Source organism: Lissotriton helveticus, chromosome 3_1 (genome assembly GCF_964261635.1).
Source record: "Lissotriton helveticus chromosome 3_1, aLisHel1.1, whole genome shotgun sequence".
Lineage (NCBI taxonomy): Eukaryota > Metazoa > Chordata > Amphibia > Caudata > Salamandridae > Lissotriton > Lissotriton helveticus.
In genome coordinates, this window is record NC_136061.1 from 223,089,929 (window position 1) to 223,107,185 (window position 17,257).

At 47.3% G+C, this 17,257-nt stretch overlaps 1 protein-coding gene across 5 annotated transcripts in view; it reads left to right on the forward strand.

Moving 5' to 3' along the window:
- The window catches only part of DTX2 (deltex E3 ubiquitin ligase 2), a 755,107-nt gene that overhangs the window by 484,507 nt on the left and 253,343 nt on the right, over positions 1-17,257 (forward strand). For 3 of the 5 annotated variants that reach the window (XM_078679655.1, XM_078679656.1, XM_078679654.1), the window contains exon 5: positions 1,869-2,009. The exons of the other annotated variants lie outside the window; for them this stretch is intronic. In XM_078679655.1, the coding sequence (XP_078535781.1) occupies positions 1,869-2,009 (141 nt within the window). The remainder of the gene's footprint in view (positions 1-1,868; positions 2,010-17,257) is intronic. 5 annotated transcript variants of the gene reach the window in all.

The following is a 17,257-nucleotide window of genomic DNA, read 5'->3' on the forward strand; positions in this document are numbered from 1 at the left end:
GCTTCTAGTAATAAGAGTTGCTTTCATTGAAATGCTCGCTCATGCCAAGTACCATAAGCTTTCTGTTCAACTCCATCTGCCAGAGCGCTGTAATTTCTTGACTCGGAGTCCAAGCCTACGCAATTTCACCAGTCTATCTTACCAACTCTGAGATGGTTTGCCCTTACCCCCGTCCTTCTAGTGGAATGCTTCTTCTGCAGCCGGAGATCACACTCAAGGATGTTGAATCAAAGTTTCGATATAAAACTCACTGTGGGAGTTTCTGTGCCTTGTGACATTTCTAGTTCACCCCTCCACATCAACTTTTTGAAGCTCACAGTGCTCTTCCTACAAATGTTTGGTCCAGGGTGGTAATAGTTCACAACAACAAAATTGCAGCTCTCTTCTGTAAGTTTGGGGGCATACACTTTGCTATCCAAAGATATTACAAACATCAATAGTGCTGTGGGCGTGTGTCATCACCAAGAACATGCTTCACTCCTTGCAAGAGTTTATAAGAGCTGCAGGCATCTCAACTTTCCCTGTTTGTGGGAATTCCATCCAGAATTCCTCTATAGGAACCTTGGGCCATCCAGTAATTATTCGTGCACAGAGTTGTTGCTTATAGAATCCCAACCTAGGAGTAGCCTTATGTGCAATTGCATAAGAAGTTTTAATATTCCTTTTTCCTTATCTCTCGTTTTGTGAGTCCTCCAGAAAATTAAGGAGCGCTGTAAATGCTATGGTATTCTAGTGGCACTGTCTTGGTAGGGATAACCTGTATCCTTGGAGGAAGTATATTTGCCTCTTTCAAAGGATGGACTTCCTATCTATGGAGAAGGAAAGAATACTTTCCCCCTTCTATAATCTCCCAAATTCGACACCCGTGTCTAAGGTGCTATCCTTCACCTACATTGGCATCTGTGTGAACTTCAGGATCCTGTCAGCTGTCCAAGTACATGTTTTTAGCTAGCTTTTTCTGACTTTTTGTCAACTACTTTTGAGACTTCTTCTCTCCTGGTGTGAAGATGTCACCTAAGAAACTGGCTGGTTACAAACTGTCAGGAAATCCTTCACCAAAGCGCAGTACAAGACCAACTGATCAATGTTCTGTTTTTGGGGCCTTAAAGATTGACAACCTGTTAAGTTGTTTGGTGGATGATGGAATACCTTTTTTTTCCTGCCAGTCTATCAGGAAAGTCTCATTTTAACACAACCTCAGTTGGTGCCTAGGAACATTTTACTTATTATTATTATTATTATTATCATTATTTATTACTTCATCATCCGACCTCATCCGACATGACAGACCTACTACACATGTACCCTCCTCCTGAGCTACATGAGTTACTTAAAGGATCCTCTGAATGTTTAAGGGCGGGTTGATGGAAATAATAGCGCATGTGCACACTCAGGTAAAGGAAAGATTTCATATTTTGCAGCTTTGCAAAGCATCGTCTGGTTCTACCAAATGATGCAACCAGAAACAGTAGCAGGGAGAGTCGATCTGAAAAGAATAAATAACTTGGTAAGTAATTTAATGTTTTGTGTTCCAAGTACATGTTTCAGTTTTGCCTGTGGTCCCCTTTGACTTTTCTACTAGCGTGTTCTTGATAAACACGGATGTAAGTAAAAACACCGATTTAGTCGGATTAATGATGCACTAAAATGTGCATAAGATGTGCAGTTGTGAATTTTAAAGCAGTTGCCATTCCACTTTTAGGGATAGAATCTGAAGTCCTATTGTTACACTTTTCATTTTTAAATTATATTCAGTCTGGTGTATCTTGTATAGACATTAATTTACACTTTCCCTTTTTAAGCTTTAATTTTTAATTGTGTTTTTCGCATTCTTTCCTTTTTGCATGTTACTCTCACGTTCCCCCCAGGCGTGACAGCTCTGGTGATGTCAGCCGCTGGAATCCCTGCCCGCGTTGCCCGTGCATCGTTACCTGCAAGCTTCCCCAACATGCGTATCTCCTCTAAAAAGCAAAGCTCATTTAAGAAATTGAGGAAAATGTTCAAGAAAGGTAGTTTCTTTTACACCTCTGGCATCTGCTATGCTTCTAACTTATTTAGCTTTCATGCATGCGCCCTTGCTGTTCCTTCTTTCTGGGTTGCTTTTGCCCCCTGTGGCGAACCCAGATGTTCCCTTTTTATTGTTTCTTTTGGGGAGCATGATGACTTTGGTCACCTGTGCTCTGCATCCTTTTTGTAGCTTCATAACTGATATAGATTTCTAGCTTCAGATTACTTAGATTAATTCTCCAGGCTTCAGACTGCATATCTGGAAGATTCTTTTAGCAGTGCTGTTGGGCCCAAGTAGGCGGCGTCGTTTGGCTCTGTGTCGTCGTCCACACCAGAAGTGACACCCTTTATAGGCCCCACCCCGGTGCGTGAGTTCTTTACTTTCCTTGGGAGATGGAACTGATCCGGTCAGTGCTACTCCAGTCATTTTTTGGCTAGCTTTTTCTGGATTTTTGTCAACTACTTTTGAGAGTTCGTCTCTCCTGGTGTGAAGATGTCACCTAAGACACCGGCTGGTTCCAAACTATGTGGTGTCTGTCACAGACAGATGTCTGTGACAGACCCTCCATTTATGTGTTTGTGGTGCCTGGAGCATGACCACGACTCCAAGACCTGGGACAACTGCCGCGCCATGCACCCTAAGATGCGAAGGGAGCGATCCCTCAAGCCCCTCGCCGGCCAATGTCCGACGACCCAGCGTCTCTCAGGATCCTGATCAAGTGGAAGGCCCCGGGATCGATCTCAGGGCCACACCCTCCTATCATCGTCACACTTTGTCAGGGAAGCCGGGCGAATCCTACAAGCATGAAACATCAAAGAAGTCAAAGATGCTGCCACACCCTTCAAATTCATCCGATGAGGTGCTGGAACAGTGCCACGCCAAGCCTTGTGCTTCGGCTGACCCCGAGTCTGAATCCACTCTGCACTTCCCGGATTTTTCCAGAGCCGGAGTGACCCCTGTCCAACTAAGTTTATTTTTAGGCCTGAATTTCATATTTGGGGCCCTTCAGGTTCCAGAAGGGCCCCCACTGGATCGCCAACCTGTGGGTTTGTCCCTTGTTGGATCCAGAGCGGATAAGCCGGCAAGACCGAGACCTTCCTTGTTACCTGCTCTACTACTTATACCGCAGATGCCCCGCAGGGCCTCCATCCACATCTCCATTATCATTCTCGACTCCAACACGAAGCCAGGTGGGCGTCAACCAGCACTGACCAAGAACATGCTTTCTGTGTCGGAGCCGGTGCCTTCTTTAAACCGGCCTGGAGAGGGAGACAAATGGAAGAGGTCTGAGGACCTTAATGAATACCACTATCCTTAAATGAGAATAAGGACAACTGGTGCAAAGAACTGGCAGAGGCCAGGGGGTTAGACACCCACGCCTGACACGGTCTTGGTCTTTCCTACTACCAACCACGGCTACCGAGGAGGAAGCCTCTTTTCTTATGGCAGTTCTTAGGGCGACTGAGGTCTTCGGCCTTCAGCTGCCCACAGTGACCATCAAGACAAGCCTCATGATATAGGTACTTCAGCTAGGAGTCGCTCACGTTCGAACCTTTACTTTTTAATGAAGCCTTTACTGCAGTCCCTCTCGGACATGGTCCAAGCTCCTCAGAGGCTCCTTTGGATATGATGATTGCCCGCCACCAACACCCTGCTTCTGGTGACCCCAGTTTCCTTCTCCCTTAGCCCACGCCGGAGAGCTCAGTGGTCCGATCCTCCATCTCTAGGCTCACCCTCATTGTGTTCCCTACCACTCCATCTGATATGGCATCCGAGAGACTGGCTGCCATTATTAAGAGAATGTTCTGTTCCACCAGCCTTTCTCTGCGGACCTTGAACACTGCGTGCCTTTAGGGCCGATATTGCCATGAAATTTGGGTTTTGGTTGTACAGGTGATGCCTAAGGTCTCGGAGGAGGTCCGAACCTTACTATCCCAAGCTATTGCTTGCGAGAGACACAGCAAAGTTCACCATATGATGTGACTTGACACGATCGCCTCGCTGGGTATAGCCATTTCATCCTCTGTGGCCCTGCGGCTCCATACCTGGTGGAGAACAATTGTTTTTTCAGGGGATTTCCAACCCTCCCTTATGGACATGCCCTTTGATGGCTTTTATCTTTTTGGAGAGAAGGTGGACTCATCGCTGGAGCACTTTAAGGATAGCAGAGCTACATCCTGGCCCTTGTGCTTGTGTACAGCCCTTCGTCACTTCAGTTTGCCTTCCACCCCTTTCATGCCCACAGTAGGGTACTCCAACCACAACTTTTCCTTCCCAGCCACCACTGCCAACAGGCTTTCCAGCGTTTTTGTGTCCTTGGACGCGGGTCCAATAGACCTCGGGGAACAGGTAACCATAGGTTGGGTCAGTCTGCCACTCCCAGGCAGCTGCACCCTCCAAACCTCCTTAGTTTGTCTCCGAACATCCTATGCATCCAGTGGGGGCAGGATGCGCCATCACCTGCATCACTGGCAATCTGTAACATCTGATGTTGAGTTTTACAAATTATCCAAAGGGACTACTCCCTCCACTTTGTGACTACCCAATCCCCCATGTCACCCAATAACGACTGACTGACGGAGGACCACCTCGCCTTGTTCTGTCAGGAAGTGCTGGTTCTCTTGCTCAATGGAGTCTTAGACAGCGTGCTTGCATCATAAGTAGGTTGTGGTTGCTTTCCCTGCTACTTTCTGGTCCCCAAGAAGGACGAAGGAGAAATTCAAAATGCTCATGCTTCCCCAAGTTCTATCTTTCCCAGACCCGTTGGACTGGATGGAAGCGCTGAATTTGCAGGACACATACTTCCACATCCCCGTCCTGCCTGCCCACAAATGTTACCTGCGGTTCAGGGTTGGCCAACAGCACTTCCAGTTCGCCATGCTACACTTCGGCCTTACCAGTGCCCTATAGGTGTTCACAAAAGTGATGGCGGTGGTTGTAGCTCATCTGCAGAGGTCGGGAGTTCCAGCCTTCCCCTACCTCGATGATTGGCTTTTAAAGGCAGTCTTTCCCAGGAAGTTGTCTCCCACCTCAAGACTCCAGCAAACTTTCTTCATTCACTGGGGTTCACCGTCAAAAAGCCAAAGTGACTCCCTCTCAGATGCTCCCTTTCATCTGAGCTCATTCTAGTCACAGTGCAGTTTTGGGCCTATCCTCCTGAGTGCTGAGTCCAGGCTATTCAGTCTATATTAACGATGTTTCAACCTTTATCCTGTATTTTGGGGAGACTGACCCTGAGGTTGGTAGACCTCATGGCCTCCTGCATTCCTCTTGTTACTCGTTCCGTTTGGCATATGCAGACTCTGCAGTGGGACCTGAAATCCGAGTGGGTGCAGCATCAGTCCAGACCTCAGAGGAAATTGCGAAAGATCTGCAGTGCTAGCTGACATATCGCAATTGGGTCAGTGGCCGACGCGCCTCTCTTCGCCAACCAGAGCTGATTGTAGTGACAGATGTGTCACTCTGGGATGGGGATGCCATCTGTGAGAGATGGGGATCAGAGAGCACTCCAGCCGCATCCGAACTCCACATCAGCCTGTTAAAGCATCGGGCGATTTGCTTGGCATTAAGTATTTCTTTCTTCGATCAGAGGAAGGCTGGAGCAGGTGTTCAGAGACAACACCATTGCCATGTGACACTGCAACAAACAGGGTGGGGTGGTGTCTTGCACCCTTTGTTAAGAGGCTCTGCATCTCTGGATATGCCTGAAATTTCAGGGCATTTCGCTGGTGATTCGGCTGAGTTTGTCCACTCACTGAATGCCAGTGCAAACCAACTCAGCCGTAGATGTCTAGTGGATCACAAATGACGTCTCCACCTGGAGGTGGTGCAAGGACTGTATCAGCAGTGGGGAGTGCCTTGGTTAGGTCTTGTATGCCACTGCAGAGAAAGCGCAATGTCAGCAGTTTTGTGTGCTGGAGTTTCCAAAATGTCTATCGCTTGGAGACGCTTTTCATCTCAAGTTGAGCTCCAGCCTCCTTTACGCCTATCTGTCAATACCACTCCTGCCCAGAGTTCTCAAGAAGATCAGGAACAACTGGGCACAAGTCATTCTTGAACCTCCAGGTTAGGCACATACTTTGGTTTCCTGAGCTGTTGAGCATGACCATTTGTCCTCCAATCAGGCTGCCTCTTCAGCAGGATCTTCAGTCGCACCAACAGGGTAGGGCTCGACACCTGAACCAAACTCCTCTTCACCTTTATACGTGGAAATTGATCGACAGTTGACAGCTTTTGACCTACCTCCCGAAGTCTGGGATGTTATTCTGGCATTCATGCGTCCCTTCACCAATTCGGTATAGGCCGCTGTTGGGAGTAGTTTGTGACATTGTTTGATTGCCATAGCATTGACCCCCTGTTCTGAACCTTTATCCAAGTTTCTTCTGTTTTCTCTATTGTTAGGCCAGTGCTGCTTTGGGCACAGTTAAACGTTCTCTTCCAGCCATTTCAGCATGTTTGCGTTTGTCAGACTAATCTTCTTTATTTAAGTCACCTGTGGCTAGGTTTCTTACAAACCTGCAGCACATTTCCCTCCAGGCCATTCATCATGCCCCAGTGGTAGCTGAATCTTGTTCTCACCTTCTTGATGTGTCCTCTCTTTGAGCCTCTGCACAATTGCCCTCTGAGGCTTTTGATCTAAACTGCCTTTCTACGGGCCATACCATCGGCCAGGTGGGTCAGCGAATTGAAGGCACTCTCGCGACACCCTCCTCACACCACCTTTTACCCTGACAAGCAGGTCCTCCAGACCATTACCTCCTTCCTTCCAAATGTTGTGACTCTCTTCCATGTAGGCCAGAACATCACTCTGCCAACCTTCTTTGCTCTGCTTCACCCATCCAAAGAGGAGGAAAGACTCCACCATATGGACCCAAAAAGATTGTTTTTCTACCTTGACTGCACAAAGGAGTTCCGGGTGGACAATTAACCCTAGAGCAAAAAAGGGGAAGGCTGTGCAGAAACTGTCCATCTCAAGATGGATAGTGCTCTGCGTCAAGATCTGCTGTGCCTTGGCCAAGAAGCAACCACCGGAGGGTTTGCATGCTCATTCTGCCAGAGCATTTAGCCTGTGGAGTTCCTGTCCTGGACATCTATCTGGCAGTAATGTGGGCATCATTGCACACATTTACCAAACACTACTGTCCAAACAGTCAGGTCCTTTGCGACCGGTATAATCACTGGTTCAGGACGTTTTGATTTAAAATTGTCTTCGCAGACCTTTTCTCCAGGGAGTCATTGCTTGGTTATTTATTGTAAGGTAAGGAATCTGCGGCTAGAAGTCTCCATCAGATGAACAGGTTACTTAACTTCGGTAACACATTATTAGAGACTCTATCTAGTCACAGATTACCTACCAATCTTTCCCACTCTGCGAGCCAATTGCACGGTAAGGGACACTGTTCTCAGGGCCATAGTTTTTTACAGCAGTGGTCAGTTCTTATCGTGGCTCCGTGCTCCTGGCGTGAGAAGTTGCGAAAGTAACTGACGTCAGTGCACCAGAGAGTCACCTATATAGGTATTGCACTTGTCACTTCCGGCAAGGGTGACACCGAGCCGAATGACGCCACCTACCGGCATGCAGGGGTACTGCTCAAGAAACCTCTGGATTCAGTCTGACAGTTGGGAATTGTTCTAAGGTAAGGAATCTACAGCTAGATATTCTCAACCAGATAAGGCATTACTCCAGTGATGGTTAGGGGTGTGCTGGGAAAGTCACACAATATGTATCAGGAACGCCCTTAGCCACCATCACTTATCTCCTTTACTGTGCCCCCCCAATTTTTTTTTATCCTCTGGTGGTCCATGCCCCTCCTTTTTTAATTATTTTTTTTTTATTCAGAACTACCTTTACTGTCCAACCTCTTAATAAAATTGTATTCACCCTTAACTTCTCTCCTTTGCAGCATTCTAGATTTCATCAATGCTAACCCTCCTACCTATCTACATCAAATTATATTCATGCGAACCTTCACTCTATAATTAATTCAGTTTAAATAGTTTATTACAAATTATATGAATTTACATTTTACTAAACTAATTCATTCCTAAAATCAAATTGTTTTCTGTTATTTTGATACTAACACTAACCCAAAGTTTAAATGTTAAACATTTTAACGTGGTTAATCAAATCTACACCTCAGTTCAACATCATATTTTTGTAAGAGGCCTTGAAAGGCGACATAATGCGGGTTTTGCTTGATAAATGTTATAAAACTCCAGCAAGCTAAAGTAAGAAGGAACACACTTATAAATCTTTTTGTTTTTATATATGCTTCTGGGCGCTTTAAATAAAAGGACTGTTAACAGAAAATCCGAAAACGAAGAAAGAACAAATCGTCTAGAGGTGCTCAAAAAGTGAGAAGCCTTGGAGTGGCATATTAGAGCAAAAAAATAACCAATAATTCGATCTCTTGTGCTTCGGTAATTCTGTCTCTTGAATGCTATGTAGTTAAATTTACAGTTCCTTGATCGTCTTTCAACCTGAAAGCTCAATCATATAGTTTCAGTTCAACTTATGAATATTAGTGCATTCCTTATGAATTTTAGACATATTTTTCAATGGGTGATGCATAGTCCTGGATATTAATAGCAGTTTACCTAATAGGATCCACTTTGAATATTATACAAATTTAGTGTTAAACACAGTAAACAGCATGTATTAAATTTCAGTTCAACTTATGAATATTAGTGCATTCCTTATGAATTTTAGGCATATTTTTCAATGGGTGATGCATAGTCCTGGATATTAATAGCCTTTTACCTAATAGGATCCACTTTGAATATTATACAAATTTAGTGTTAAACACAGTAAACAGCATTTATTAAATCAACTTTGTCACACACATTGAAATGTAAGCAATGTTTGATGGTTAACTAGCGAGCAGTTGCCAAAAAGGTGTGTTTATGAAGATAAACCATACAGCTTTAATTTGTTTAAAAAATCATGCTAATGTAACCTCTTTAAATATATGGCAAACATTTCAAAGATGGGCAGTCTATTCAAGGAAGTCAGGAGGGACTTATTGAAAAAACACATTTGAGTCTCCGGTTGTGCACCACGGCCAAGTAAATGGCAAAGGGGACAAGAAGGAGGGGTGTTTAAAGATACGAAAGACAGGTGAGTGTGGTAGATTGAAAGAGGTAAGGAAATTGAGCAAAGGAGGAGGACACCACCTGGAAGAAGTGGAGGAATCTAGAAGAAAGAAACACCACAAAAGCTATGTGACTGTTGTAGGAGCTGCAGTTAAAAAGCAGAGGAAGAACAACTTTGGCAAATGTACAGGACCCTCCTTCACATAATAAATTAATTCAGAAGAAAACGTCCTCCAAAAGGATAACGACCAACATAAACAATTTGCAACATTTTTGTTAAAAACATTGAAATGCCTGTGAAATAGGATTTAACTAGCATGGTTTTAATACCATGACATTTTGGAACGTTTATGCACAGGAGATTTTTACATACAACGGATAACTCAAAACTACAGCTTTTCTTCTAGCTATAATACCATTCTATAGCTTTAATACCATGTGATTTTGGAACCTACATTTATGCTCTCGAGATTTTTACATACAACTGATAAATCAAACTACAACTATTCTCATGTTGCATATGTGCTCCAAACTACCTTGTCTCCCAGAGCTTCTCACGAAGCACAACAGGAACAAAGGCTAGCTTTACTGCACACTCTCCCCCCGGTACCACCACCCTGTTACCCATAATGGCTCCATGTATCACATTTACCATCTGCTCCAAGAAGCTGATACTATTTAGTGCCAGTCCCTGGAAATGGACATAGCTAGACGAAAAAATATTGGTAATACTATGTTGGCATTTCTTTTTCCCATTTACTTGGACTGAAACTTGATGTGCGGGGAGATACTGTCCGGATTAATATTTCCAGCATTTGTATTCTCCCCCCACCCCTAAACTTCTCATAGCTCAAAATGAGGCCTATAGTGTTTATACAGTAATGCTAAATGATTTTAGAGGAAGTGGAAGTTGCTGTTCTTCATAGACAATTGCCAGTAATCACCGTGTTAAAGGTATTTTCTCACTGGCATGGCATGGTGGGTTGCATCCAAGGCATAGGAGGTATTTCCAATGTCTCATTTTACTCAAATGCGTTTTCTTCTACCAGCAAATGCATAATATTCTACTTCTAGGAACCGCTGCAAGGGGATTGAGAGAAAGTGAAGGAGGGAGGTTGTTAGGGGGCTATGGACAACCAAACCACATTTAACTTTCAGAAAGTTTAGTTAATTCTAAATGCTAACTTTCTGTGTAATGTCCTCTATTAGATCACAAGTTATACATATTTTTTTATTACAAAAAAACTATGACTGACTCCAACATAGTTTGATGTCATAAGCAACTTTCTTCAGATACAGAACACATGAGAGACTGTACCATGTACTCATTTATAATTCCAACCAAGGTCAAATTCACCCAGGACAATGCATCCATTCTAAATGAGCAGTGTTAGACCAGTCAGCGTTAGGGTGATCTAATCCCCCCTCCCCCAAACCTTTTGCCTTCACCCCTCCTATTTTTACTAAATTCGTTGGTGCTGGCCCTAGGCCTCCGTGCATTTTTTTTTAACACACTTTATTATCGACTGCAACTTGGCATGAGAAAAAAATACAGAGCAATTAGGAGCATAGCCATTCATTTTCACTTTTCTCCCCAATCTCGTATCGATCAAAGCAACAAATTATAATCCTTGTACATGTACAGTACGATGTATCCTCTGTCCATATAAACAGCATATCGCAATCGCCCCTCATCTGATCAGTGCAGGACCATTCAATGTACAATCAGATTGTCAGTACATTGACGTGCATTTTTTTACAATAAACAAATCTATTAACTTAACCCGTCCCAGCCTAACCTCTCCCATCCCCCACCCACTCCTGGTCATTCCATCCTGAACTCACACTGCCCGCAGGTACTCCAGGTAGCACTTAGACTACAGGGTGCAGAAGGCTAAGAATACTCATTCATTTTATACAAAGGAGGTCGTAAACCACGAGGTGTATGAGGGCAAATGTGTCCTACTGGGTCCTAGCCACTAAAGCTGGGGAGAGGTCCATTGCCTCTAGGGCGATCAGCATTGCTTCCCACTCCAGTGCAATAGGATGTTTACGCAGCCCCCTCTCTTCCTCTCTATGAGGGGCTGCCCCTTCCGCTCTACCCCAGCCTGCCATGTTGGTACTGAGGGGGGTCTGAGGGACTTTCACTTCATGGTTATGGCCCTAATGCCCAAAACATATAAGTCTGTAAATTTTAATCTGACTTTCTACCTCCTGGAACAGCGTCTTAACCCCAATAAATAGGATAAGGCCTCAGTAGGGGCCGGTAATTGTGTCAGAGTGTGGAGGACTCTGCAGATCTCACTCCAGTAATCGCGTAAGCGTGGGCAGAACTATATCATATGGATAAAGTCCGCTTCGTCCTCCCCGCAACGAGGGCAGCAGTGAGAGGAATCCGGGAACATAAGATGTATTCTCTTGGGGGTAAGATATGCTCTGTGGAGTACCATTGTTTGAATAATTTTAAGCCTGACATTGCGTGATACCCTTTTGGGATGTTGCAGTATAGTCTGCCACGCTCTATCTGCAATTTCTGTGGTTACGTCTTCCACCCATCGAGTTCTCAGGGCCGCGAGCGGGATTGCTGCATGTGTCCTTATCCTGGTATAAAGTCAGCGGACCAAATGCCCTCCCCGTCCCATGTAATATAATAGGTGTACTAATTCGTGTTGTATGGGTTTAATTTGTTGTGGTGCCCAGGTGGTCCTAATGTAATGCGCTACCGTGGCATGTAACAGATATAAACAAGGTGGAGCACCCGTGATCTGCATAAATGAATCGTGGTCGAGGAGCACCTCCTCTCCAAAGAAAGAACCAACATCCTCCATCCCACTATCTGTCCAGTCCTGAAGTCTAGTTCGTGTGAGTCTGCCCTGTGGTGTGGGGAGGCCCAACAAGGGGATATTCGCCGCATATGGTGGGGCCATTGACGTGTAAGAAAGGCCTTTCCTCCAACAAGTCAAGGTGCATTTCAACAGGGGAGGACAGTCCGGGGTAATCCTGGCTTTAGGCAACAATAGGTAGTGAAGTTCTCCACGTCCAAGTCTTTCTGGCGAAAATCCAATCTCATGTAGGTCCCGATCCGCAGTCCAATAGGAGAGCCATTGGAGCTGGCTAGCATAATAATACCCCCGAAAATCCGGAGCCCCCAGTCCGCCTTCTTTCGTTCCTAACTGAAGTTTCCGGAGACGCATACGTTTCCGGCCCGTCCCCCATTTAAGGTTGATCAAAATGGTATCCAACGTACTAAAAATGGACTGAGGCAGATTCACCGGTAGATTCACAAAATAGTATAGAAGGCGAGAGAGCACCACTATTTTTGAGACGGCTATGCGTCCCATCGCTGACAGGGGCAAAGGGGTCCAGAACCCCACGTTGCCCCGAAGTCTAGTTATTGCCCGTTGGATGTTCCGATCGTTCTGATCTGCATGCGATCTGTACACCTGAATTCCCAGGTATTTAAATGTGTCAGGGGCCACCGGCATATGATGAGCGCCGAACTGTGTGAGTGTGGGGAGGAGTCTCTCGAAAGAAAAAGCCTAGCGATTTTACAGGGTTGATCGCCAGGCCCGATATCTGCTCGAATGTGTCGAATACACCCGGTATAGGATCATGATTAGCTGTGAGGTCTCAAATATAATAAAATATTGTCTGCGTATATGGATATAAGATGGTGTGTGCCATGAACCGGTATGCTCAAGCGGTCGGCCATACCACGAAGGGACAGTGCCAGATGTTCGAGGTCAAGAACAAATAACAATGGGGACAGGGGGCAACCCTGTCTCGTGCCTCTGTGTACCTCATAGCTGTCCGAGATGTATCTACCAGTGCGAGCCCAGGTCGTGGGACGTGTGGAAAGTAGGCGAATCCATCTCAGGCAATTGTCTGGGAACCTAAAACCTTTTAGGGACTCGAACATGAACTCCCAAGACAGGGAGTCGAATGCTTGTTTGAGGTCCAGTGCTATACATCCCGCCTGAGGGAAGGTACCAGTAGCAGCTGACATTCTAGAGTGCAAGCAGCGAGTGTTCAGGGAGGTATTAAGATTCGGAAGGAATCTGCACTGGTCCTGATGGATAAGGGTGGGGAGGTGCGATTGTATCCGGTTTGCGAGGGCCTTACTTAATATACTGTATTCGGCCGAGAGCAAAGAAAGGGGTCTATAATTGGTCATGTCCAATTCATCTCTCCTGGGCTTTGGTATCGATGCAACCAGCGCCTGCATGGTGGATTCAGGCAAGCAACCCGCATCGAACGCGGTCTTAAAGACCGCTTCTAGTACCGGGACGAGGAGGTCTGAATATGTGAGAGAAAACTCCACGGGGAGACCATCTATGCCAGGCATCTTATTTTGGTTTAAACCCTTAATCGCTGCACGGATCTCAGATTGGGTGATGGGGCCGTCAATATCTTTCCTAGTAGCTTCCGATAGTGTCGGGAATGGCAGGTCCTGCAGGTATTCGTTAATCCTTTCAATGTCTATTGGCTCGGGGAGTGAATAGAGCGTTTGGAGATGAGCACGAAATGCGGTATTTATTTCCGCTTGTGTTTGAACCATGACCCCCATCCGGTCGCGTATGCTGGTGATGTGCGGTGGATCAGGCTGGTCTCTGACCAGTCGGGCAAGCAACGTACAAGGTCTATCCGCCTCAGTGTGTTTCCGGTTTATGTATTCCTTGTAGTCTATCCCTCTTAGAGTTTCTAGTGTTTCAGCGTGGTCAATGTGGGCTGTTGGTAACTCTGCTCTTTTCTCGGGATCGAGGGCCACCTCCCTTTCTAGTATTTGCAATCTACTCTCCACGTCCTTCAGTTTCTGGTGCTTCTCCTGCCTAGCACCTACCAGTTGACCTATCACCGCCCCCTCCCCCCCACCCCTTATCACAACCTTTAAGGCGTCCTATACTATCAGGTTCGAGGAGGCCGTGTTTCAGTTCTCCCTCGGGTAGTCCGAGATAGGGGTGGACAAGGAAGAACGAAAGGAAGCGTCCTCTAACAACCGTGGGTTCAGTTTCCAGGTAGGTACCAGGGTCGGTACCCTGCCCCAGAGCAGCGTCAGTGTGAGGGGCCTATGATCGGAGAATGTTCGGAGAATGTCTTAGCGAGGTATTCCGACCCACCCATATCCGTGATATTGGCCTTAGAACATATAAAGCGGTCAATCCTAGTGTGGAGATTGTGCATAGGGGAGTAAGAGGAGTAATCCTTGTGTGCGATGGAGTGTGCGCCAGGCGTCCGATAAAGACCAGCTGTCCGTCCAGGAGGTAAACTGTTCAGTCAGTCTAATCGTGTAGGAGGCCTGAAGTGGGGGGTGCGATCTATCCAATCCTATATCTAGTATCTCATTCCAGTCCCCTCTCAGAACCCAGGGGATTCCATCCCAGTCGGCCAGAGCCATCCCCAACCTCTGCAGGAATTTGTCTTGCTCGAAATTAGGGGCGTAAATACTCCACAGAATCAACAGGGAGCCATCTAGCGTTCCCTTCACTAAAATATATCTCCCTTGGTCATCTACCCGCCTCTCAATTTCAACAAATGGAACCCCATGACGTATCCAAATATCAGCCCCTCTAGCAAAGGCTGAGTAGTTTGTAGAATAAATACATCCCCTCCATTTTTTCAGCATTTTCTGGGTTTCAGCATCCATAAGGTGCGACTCTTGGAGGAACGCAATGTGTGTTTGGTGGCGAAGTAGGAATGCATGAATGCGGTGTAGCTTTTGGATGGAACCTAACCCTCTTACGTTCCAGGTAACCAGATTATAGGACCCAGGAGGTTTAACTAATCGAGCCATGTCGCTCATGGTAAAGTAGGACCTTTTCTCGCGGTAAGCTTTCAGGTAAGCATGACCATGAATCCCTAACCCCAAGAACGTGATCTAAACCCGGCATAGCGCTAGAAACGCGCTGAGTCATCTGCCAGTCAGCCATAGATGCCCGACGGCTCTATGGTACTCCATTCCTGGGGGAGATAAAAGCCATGAGTATAAGTATGAGGAGGAGTGGCGAAGTGTTTTCAGTCCTCTGGAAGGGCTTACCACAATCTGAAGCTCCCCAACCCCCGCGTTTGACAACGGCATCACTAAGGTGTAATGACAAACACTTCAACACCCAATACATGTTCTAAACGTGACTTCGACTGTAGTCTCGTAGACCCCTTCACAGAGGCACAAAACGTTTGTTCAATTCAAAGCAACACAGCAATGGCAATAACAGTGTACATAGGTATAGCTCAAGCCGGTATAAGGATACAGTATCTGCAGTCAATTATCCAGTAAGTCGTCAGCCGCTCTAGGCGTAATGGTGGGAAACAATATGGCACTGTGTTCAGAATCTGAATGCAGGGTACTGTCCTCTGAGTCCGTGGTTATCTTGTGCGGGTCCTCCCGAAATGTTCCGACCGCTGCCCCCGCCCCCGCCCTGTCTTAGTCTCTCTGCTGTTGTTCTTTCGAAGGGCCAGCGCCTCTGCCACCGCGATGGAGCTTTGGGGAATGGTAGGGGGACCGTTCAGAGGCCTTCCCCAAGCCTTGCGTGAATCCCTCCGAGGCACTGACTTGGCTGGAGCCTATACACATTTCTTCCATCCATTCTTCAACGTCAGCAGGGCTTTCGAAGAAGTGCGTTTTCTTCCCATGAATGACCTTCAAGCGAGCGGGATATAACAATGCATACTTGAGCTGCGCGGTCTGGAGCTTCTTCTTCACTGGGAGATAAGAGGATCGCTGTCTCTGGACCAGCAGTGTGTAATCAGGATATAAGGACACCCGGTGGTTTTCGAATTGAATGAGTGCCTTCTCCCAGGCTTTCCGCAGCAAAATATCCCGGTCCCTATGATTGAGGACCCTCACGATCAAGGGGCGGGGCGGCACTCTGGGTTTAGGTTGGCCAGTCAGGATCCGGTGCGCCCGTTCCACACAAAAATACGGGGAAAGTCCTTCCGGCGCCACATGGTCCCTAAACCACTGTTCCATAAATTCCGCCGCTTTTGCTCTTTCACAGCGCTCCGGCAGGCCAATAACATGTATATTCTTGCGCCTGTTGCGGCCCTCGGCATCCTCCAACTGATCGAAGAGCGTAGTGACCTGCTGTTGGGGCTGCTTCAAGGAGGCGGAATGCTCCGTCACCGTTTGAGTAAGATCCGTTAGGGTTCTGCCATGTTCTTTACCTTTATCCGCCAGTTTGCCATGGTCTGCCTTCAGGAGGGTCAAGCCACTAGTAAGAGTGCCGAGTTGTAGCTCCATCGCCGTCCTCGAGTCACGGATCTCTTTAAGGTTCAGGTCCAATTTATCCAGAGGTTGCCCATCATCGTGGCCAGTCGAGGGGGCCCCCGGCGAGGAACTCCAGCTGGCGTCGCCCGACATGACGCGGGGGAGGCAACAGAGTTACTTTGTCCGTCCTGACCCCTCGTCCGATTTCTGCCCATAGAGACAGGTGGGTAACAGGCCAGAGGAAGGCAGAAAATCCACCCCAATCAGGCCCGCCAAACTAGGAGAGACCAGCATGCAACAGTCCAGACCAGCTCCCAGCGCAGGCAATGCAGACAGTTCCAGGCGGGCGCCCCAGAAGCAAGAGGCCCAGGTATCCGAAGCAGCCCTCAGAAGCCCTCAGCATCAACCGGTGACACAAGCCAGGGCCCAGCGAGGACGCTTCGTCGCGATCCAAAACCAGGCAAAGGGTAGATCAAGCCAAGCAACAGGGAGGGGGGAGTAGGGCCACCCCTCGGGGGAAGTGGAGGGGGAGGTACCGTACTCACGGTGGCACCGCCGGGTCCCCGGAATGCGTATCCCCCTCTCAGCAGTCACAGGTCTCTATTCCAGCCGGTGGCAGCAAGGGGGTACGGATCAAATAGTCACGGGAGCAGGCGGCAGACCCCTGCAGGCCGCACTTCAGCCCAAGCAAGCAGGCTGCACCGCTCCACAAGTCCGTCGCGGTGACTACAGCTCACTCCCCTGCCCGCAGTCGCACAAAACAGGAAGGCCTTTTACCGCTGCCGGCCTACTCAAGCCTCCGCCATCGCAGTTGGGTGTTTCCCCGTTTTGCCGATCCCAACCAGTCTCTCAGCAGCCGCAGACGGGGCATAGCAGCGGGGGCCCCGCCCAGCCGGCCCGCATCTAGGCCCCAGTGGGTGAGCCAGATGGGCCTCCGGTTGCTCGGGGTCCTC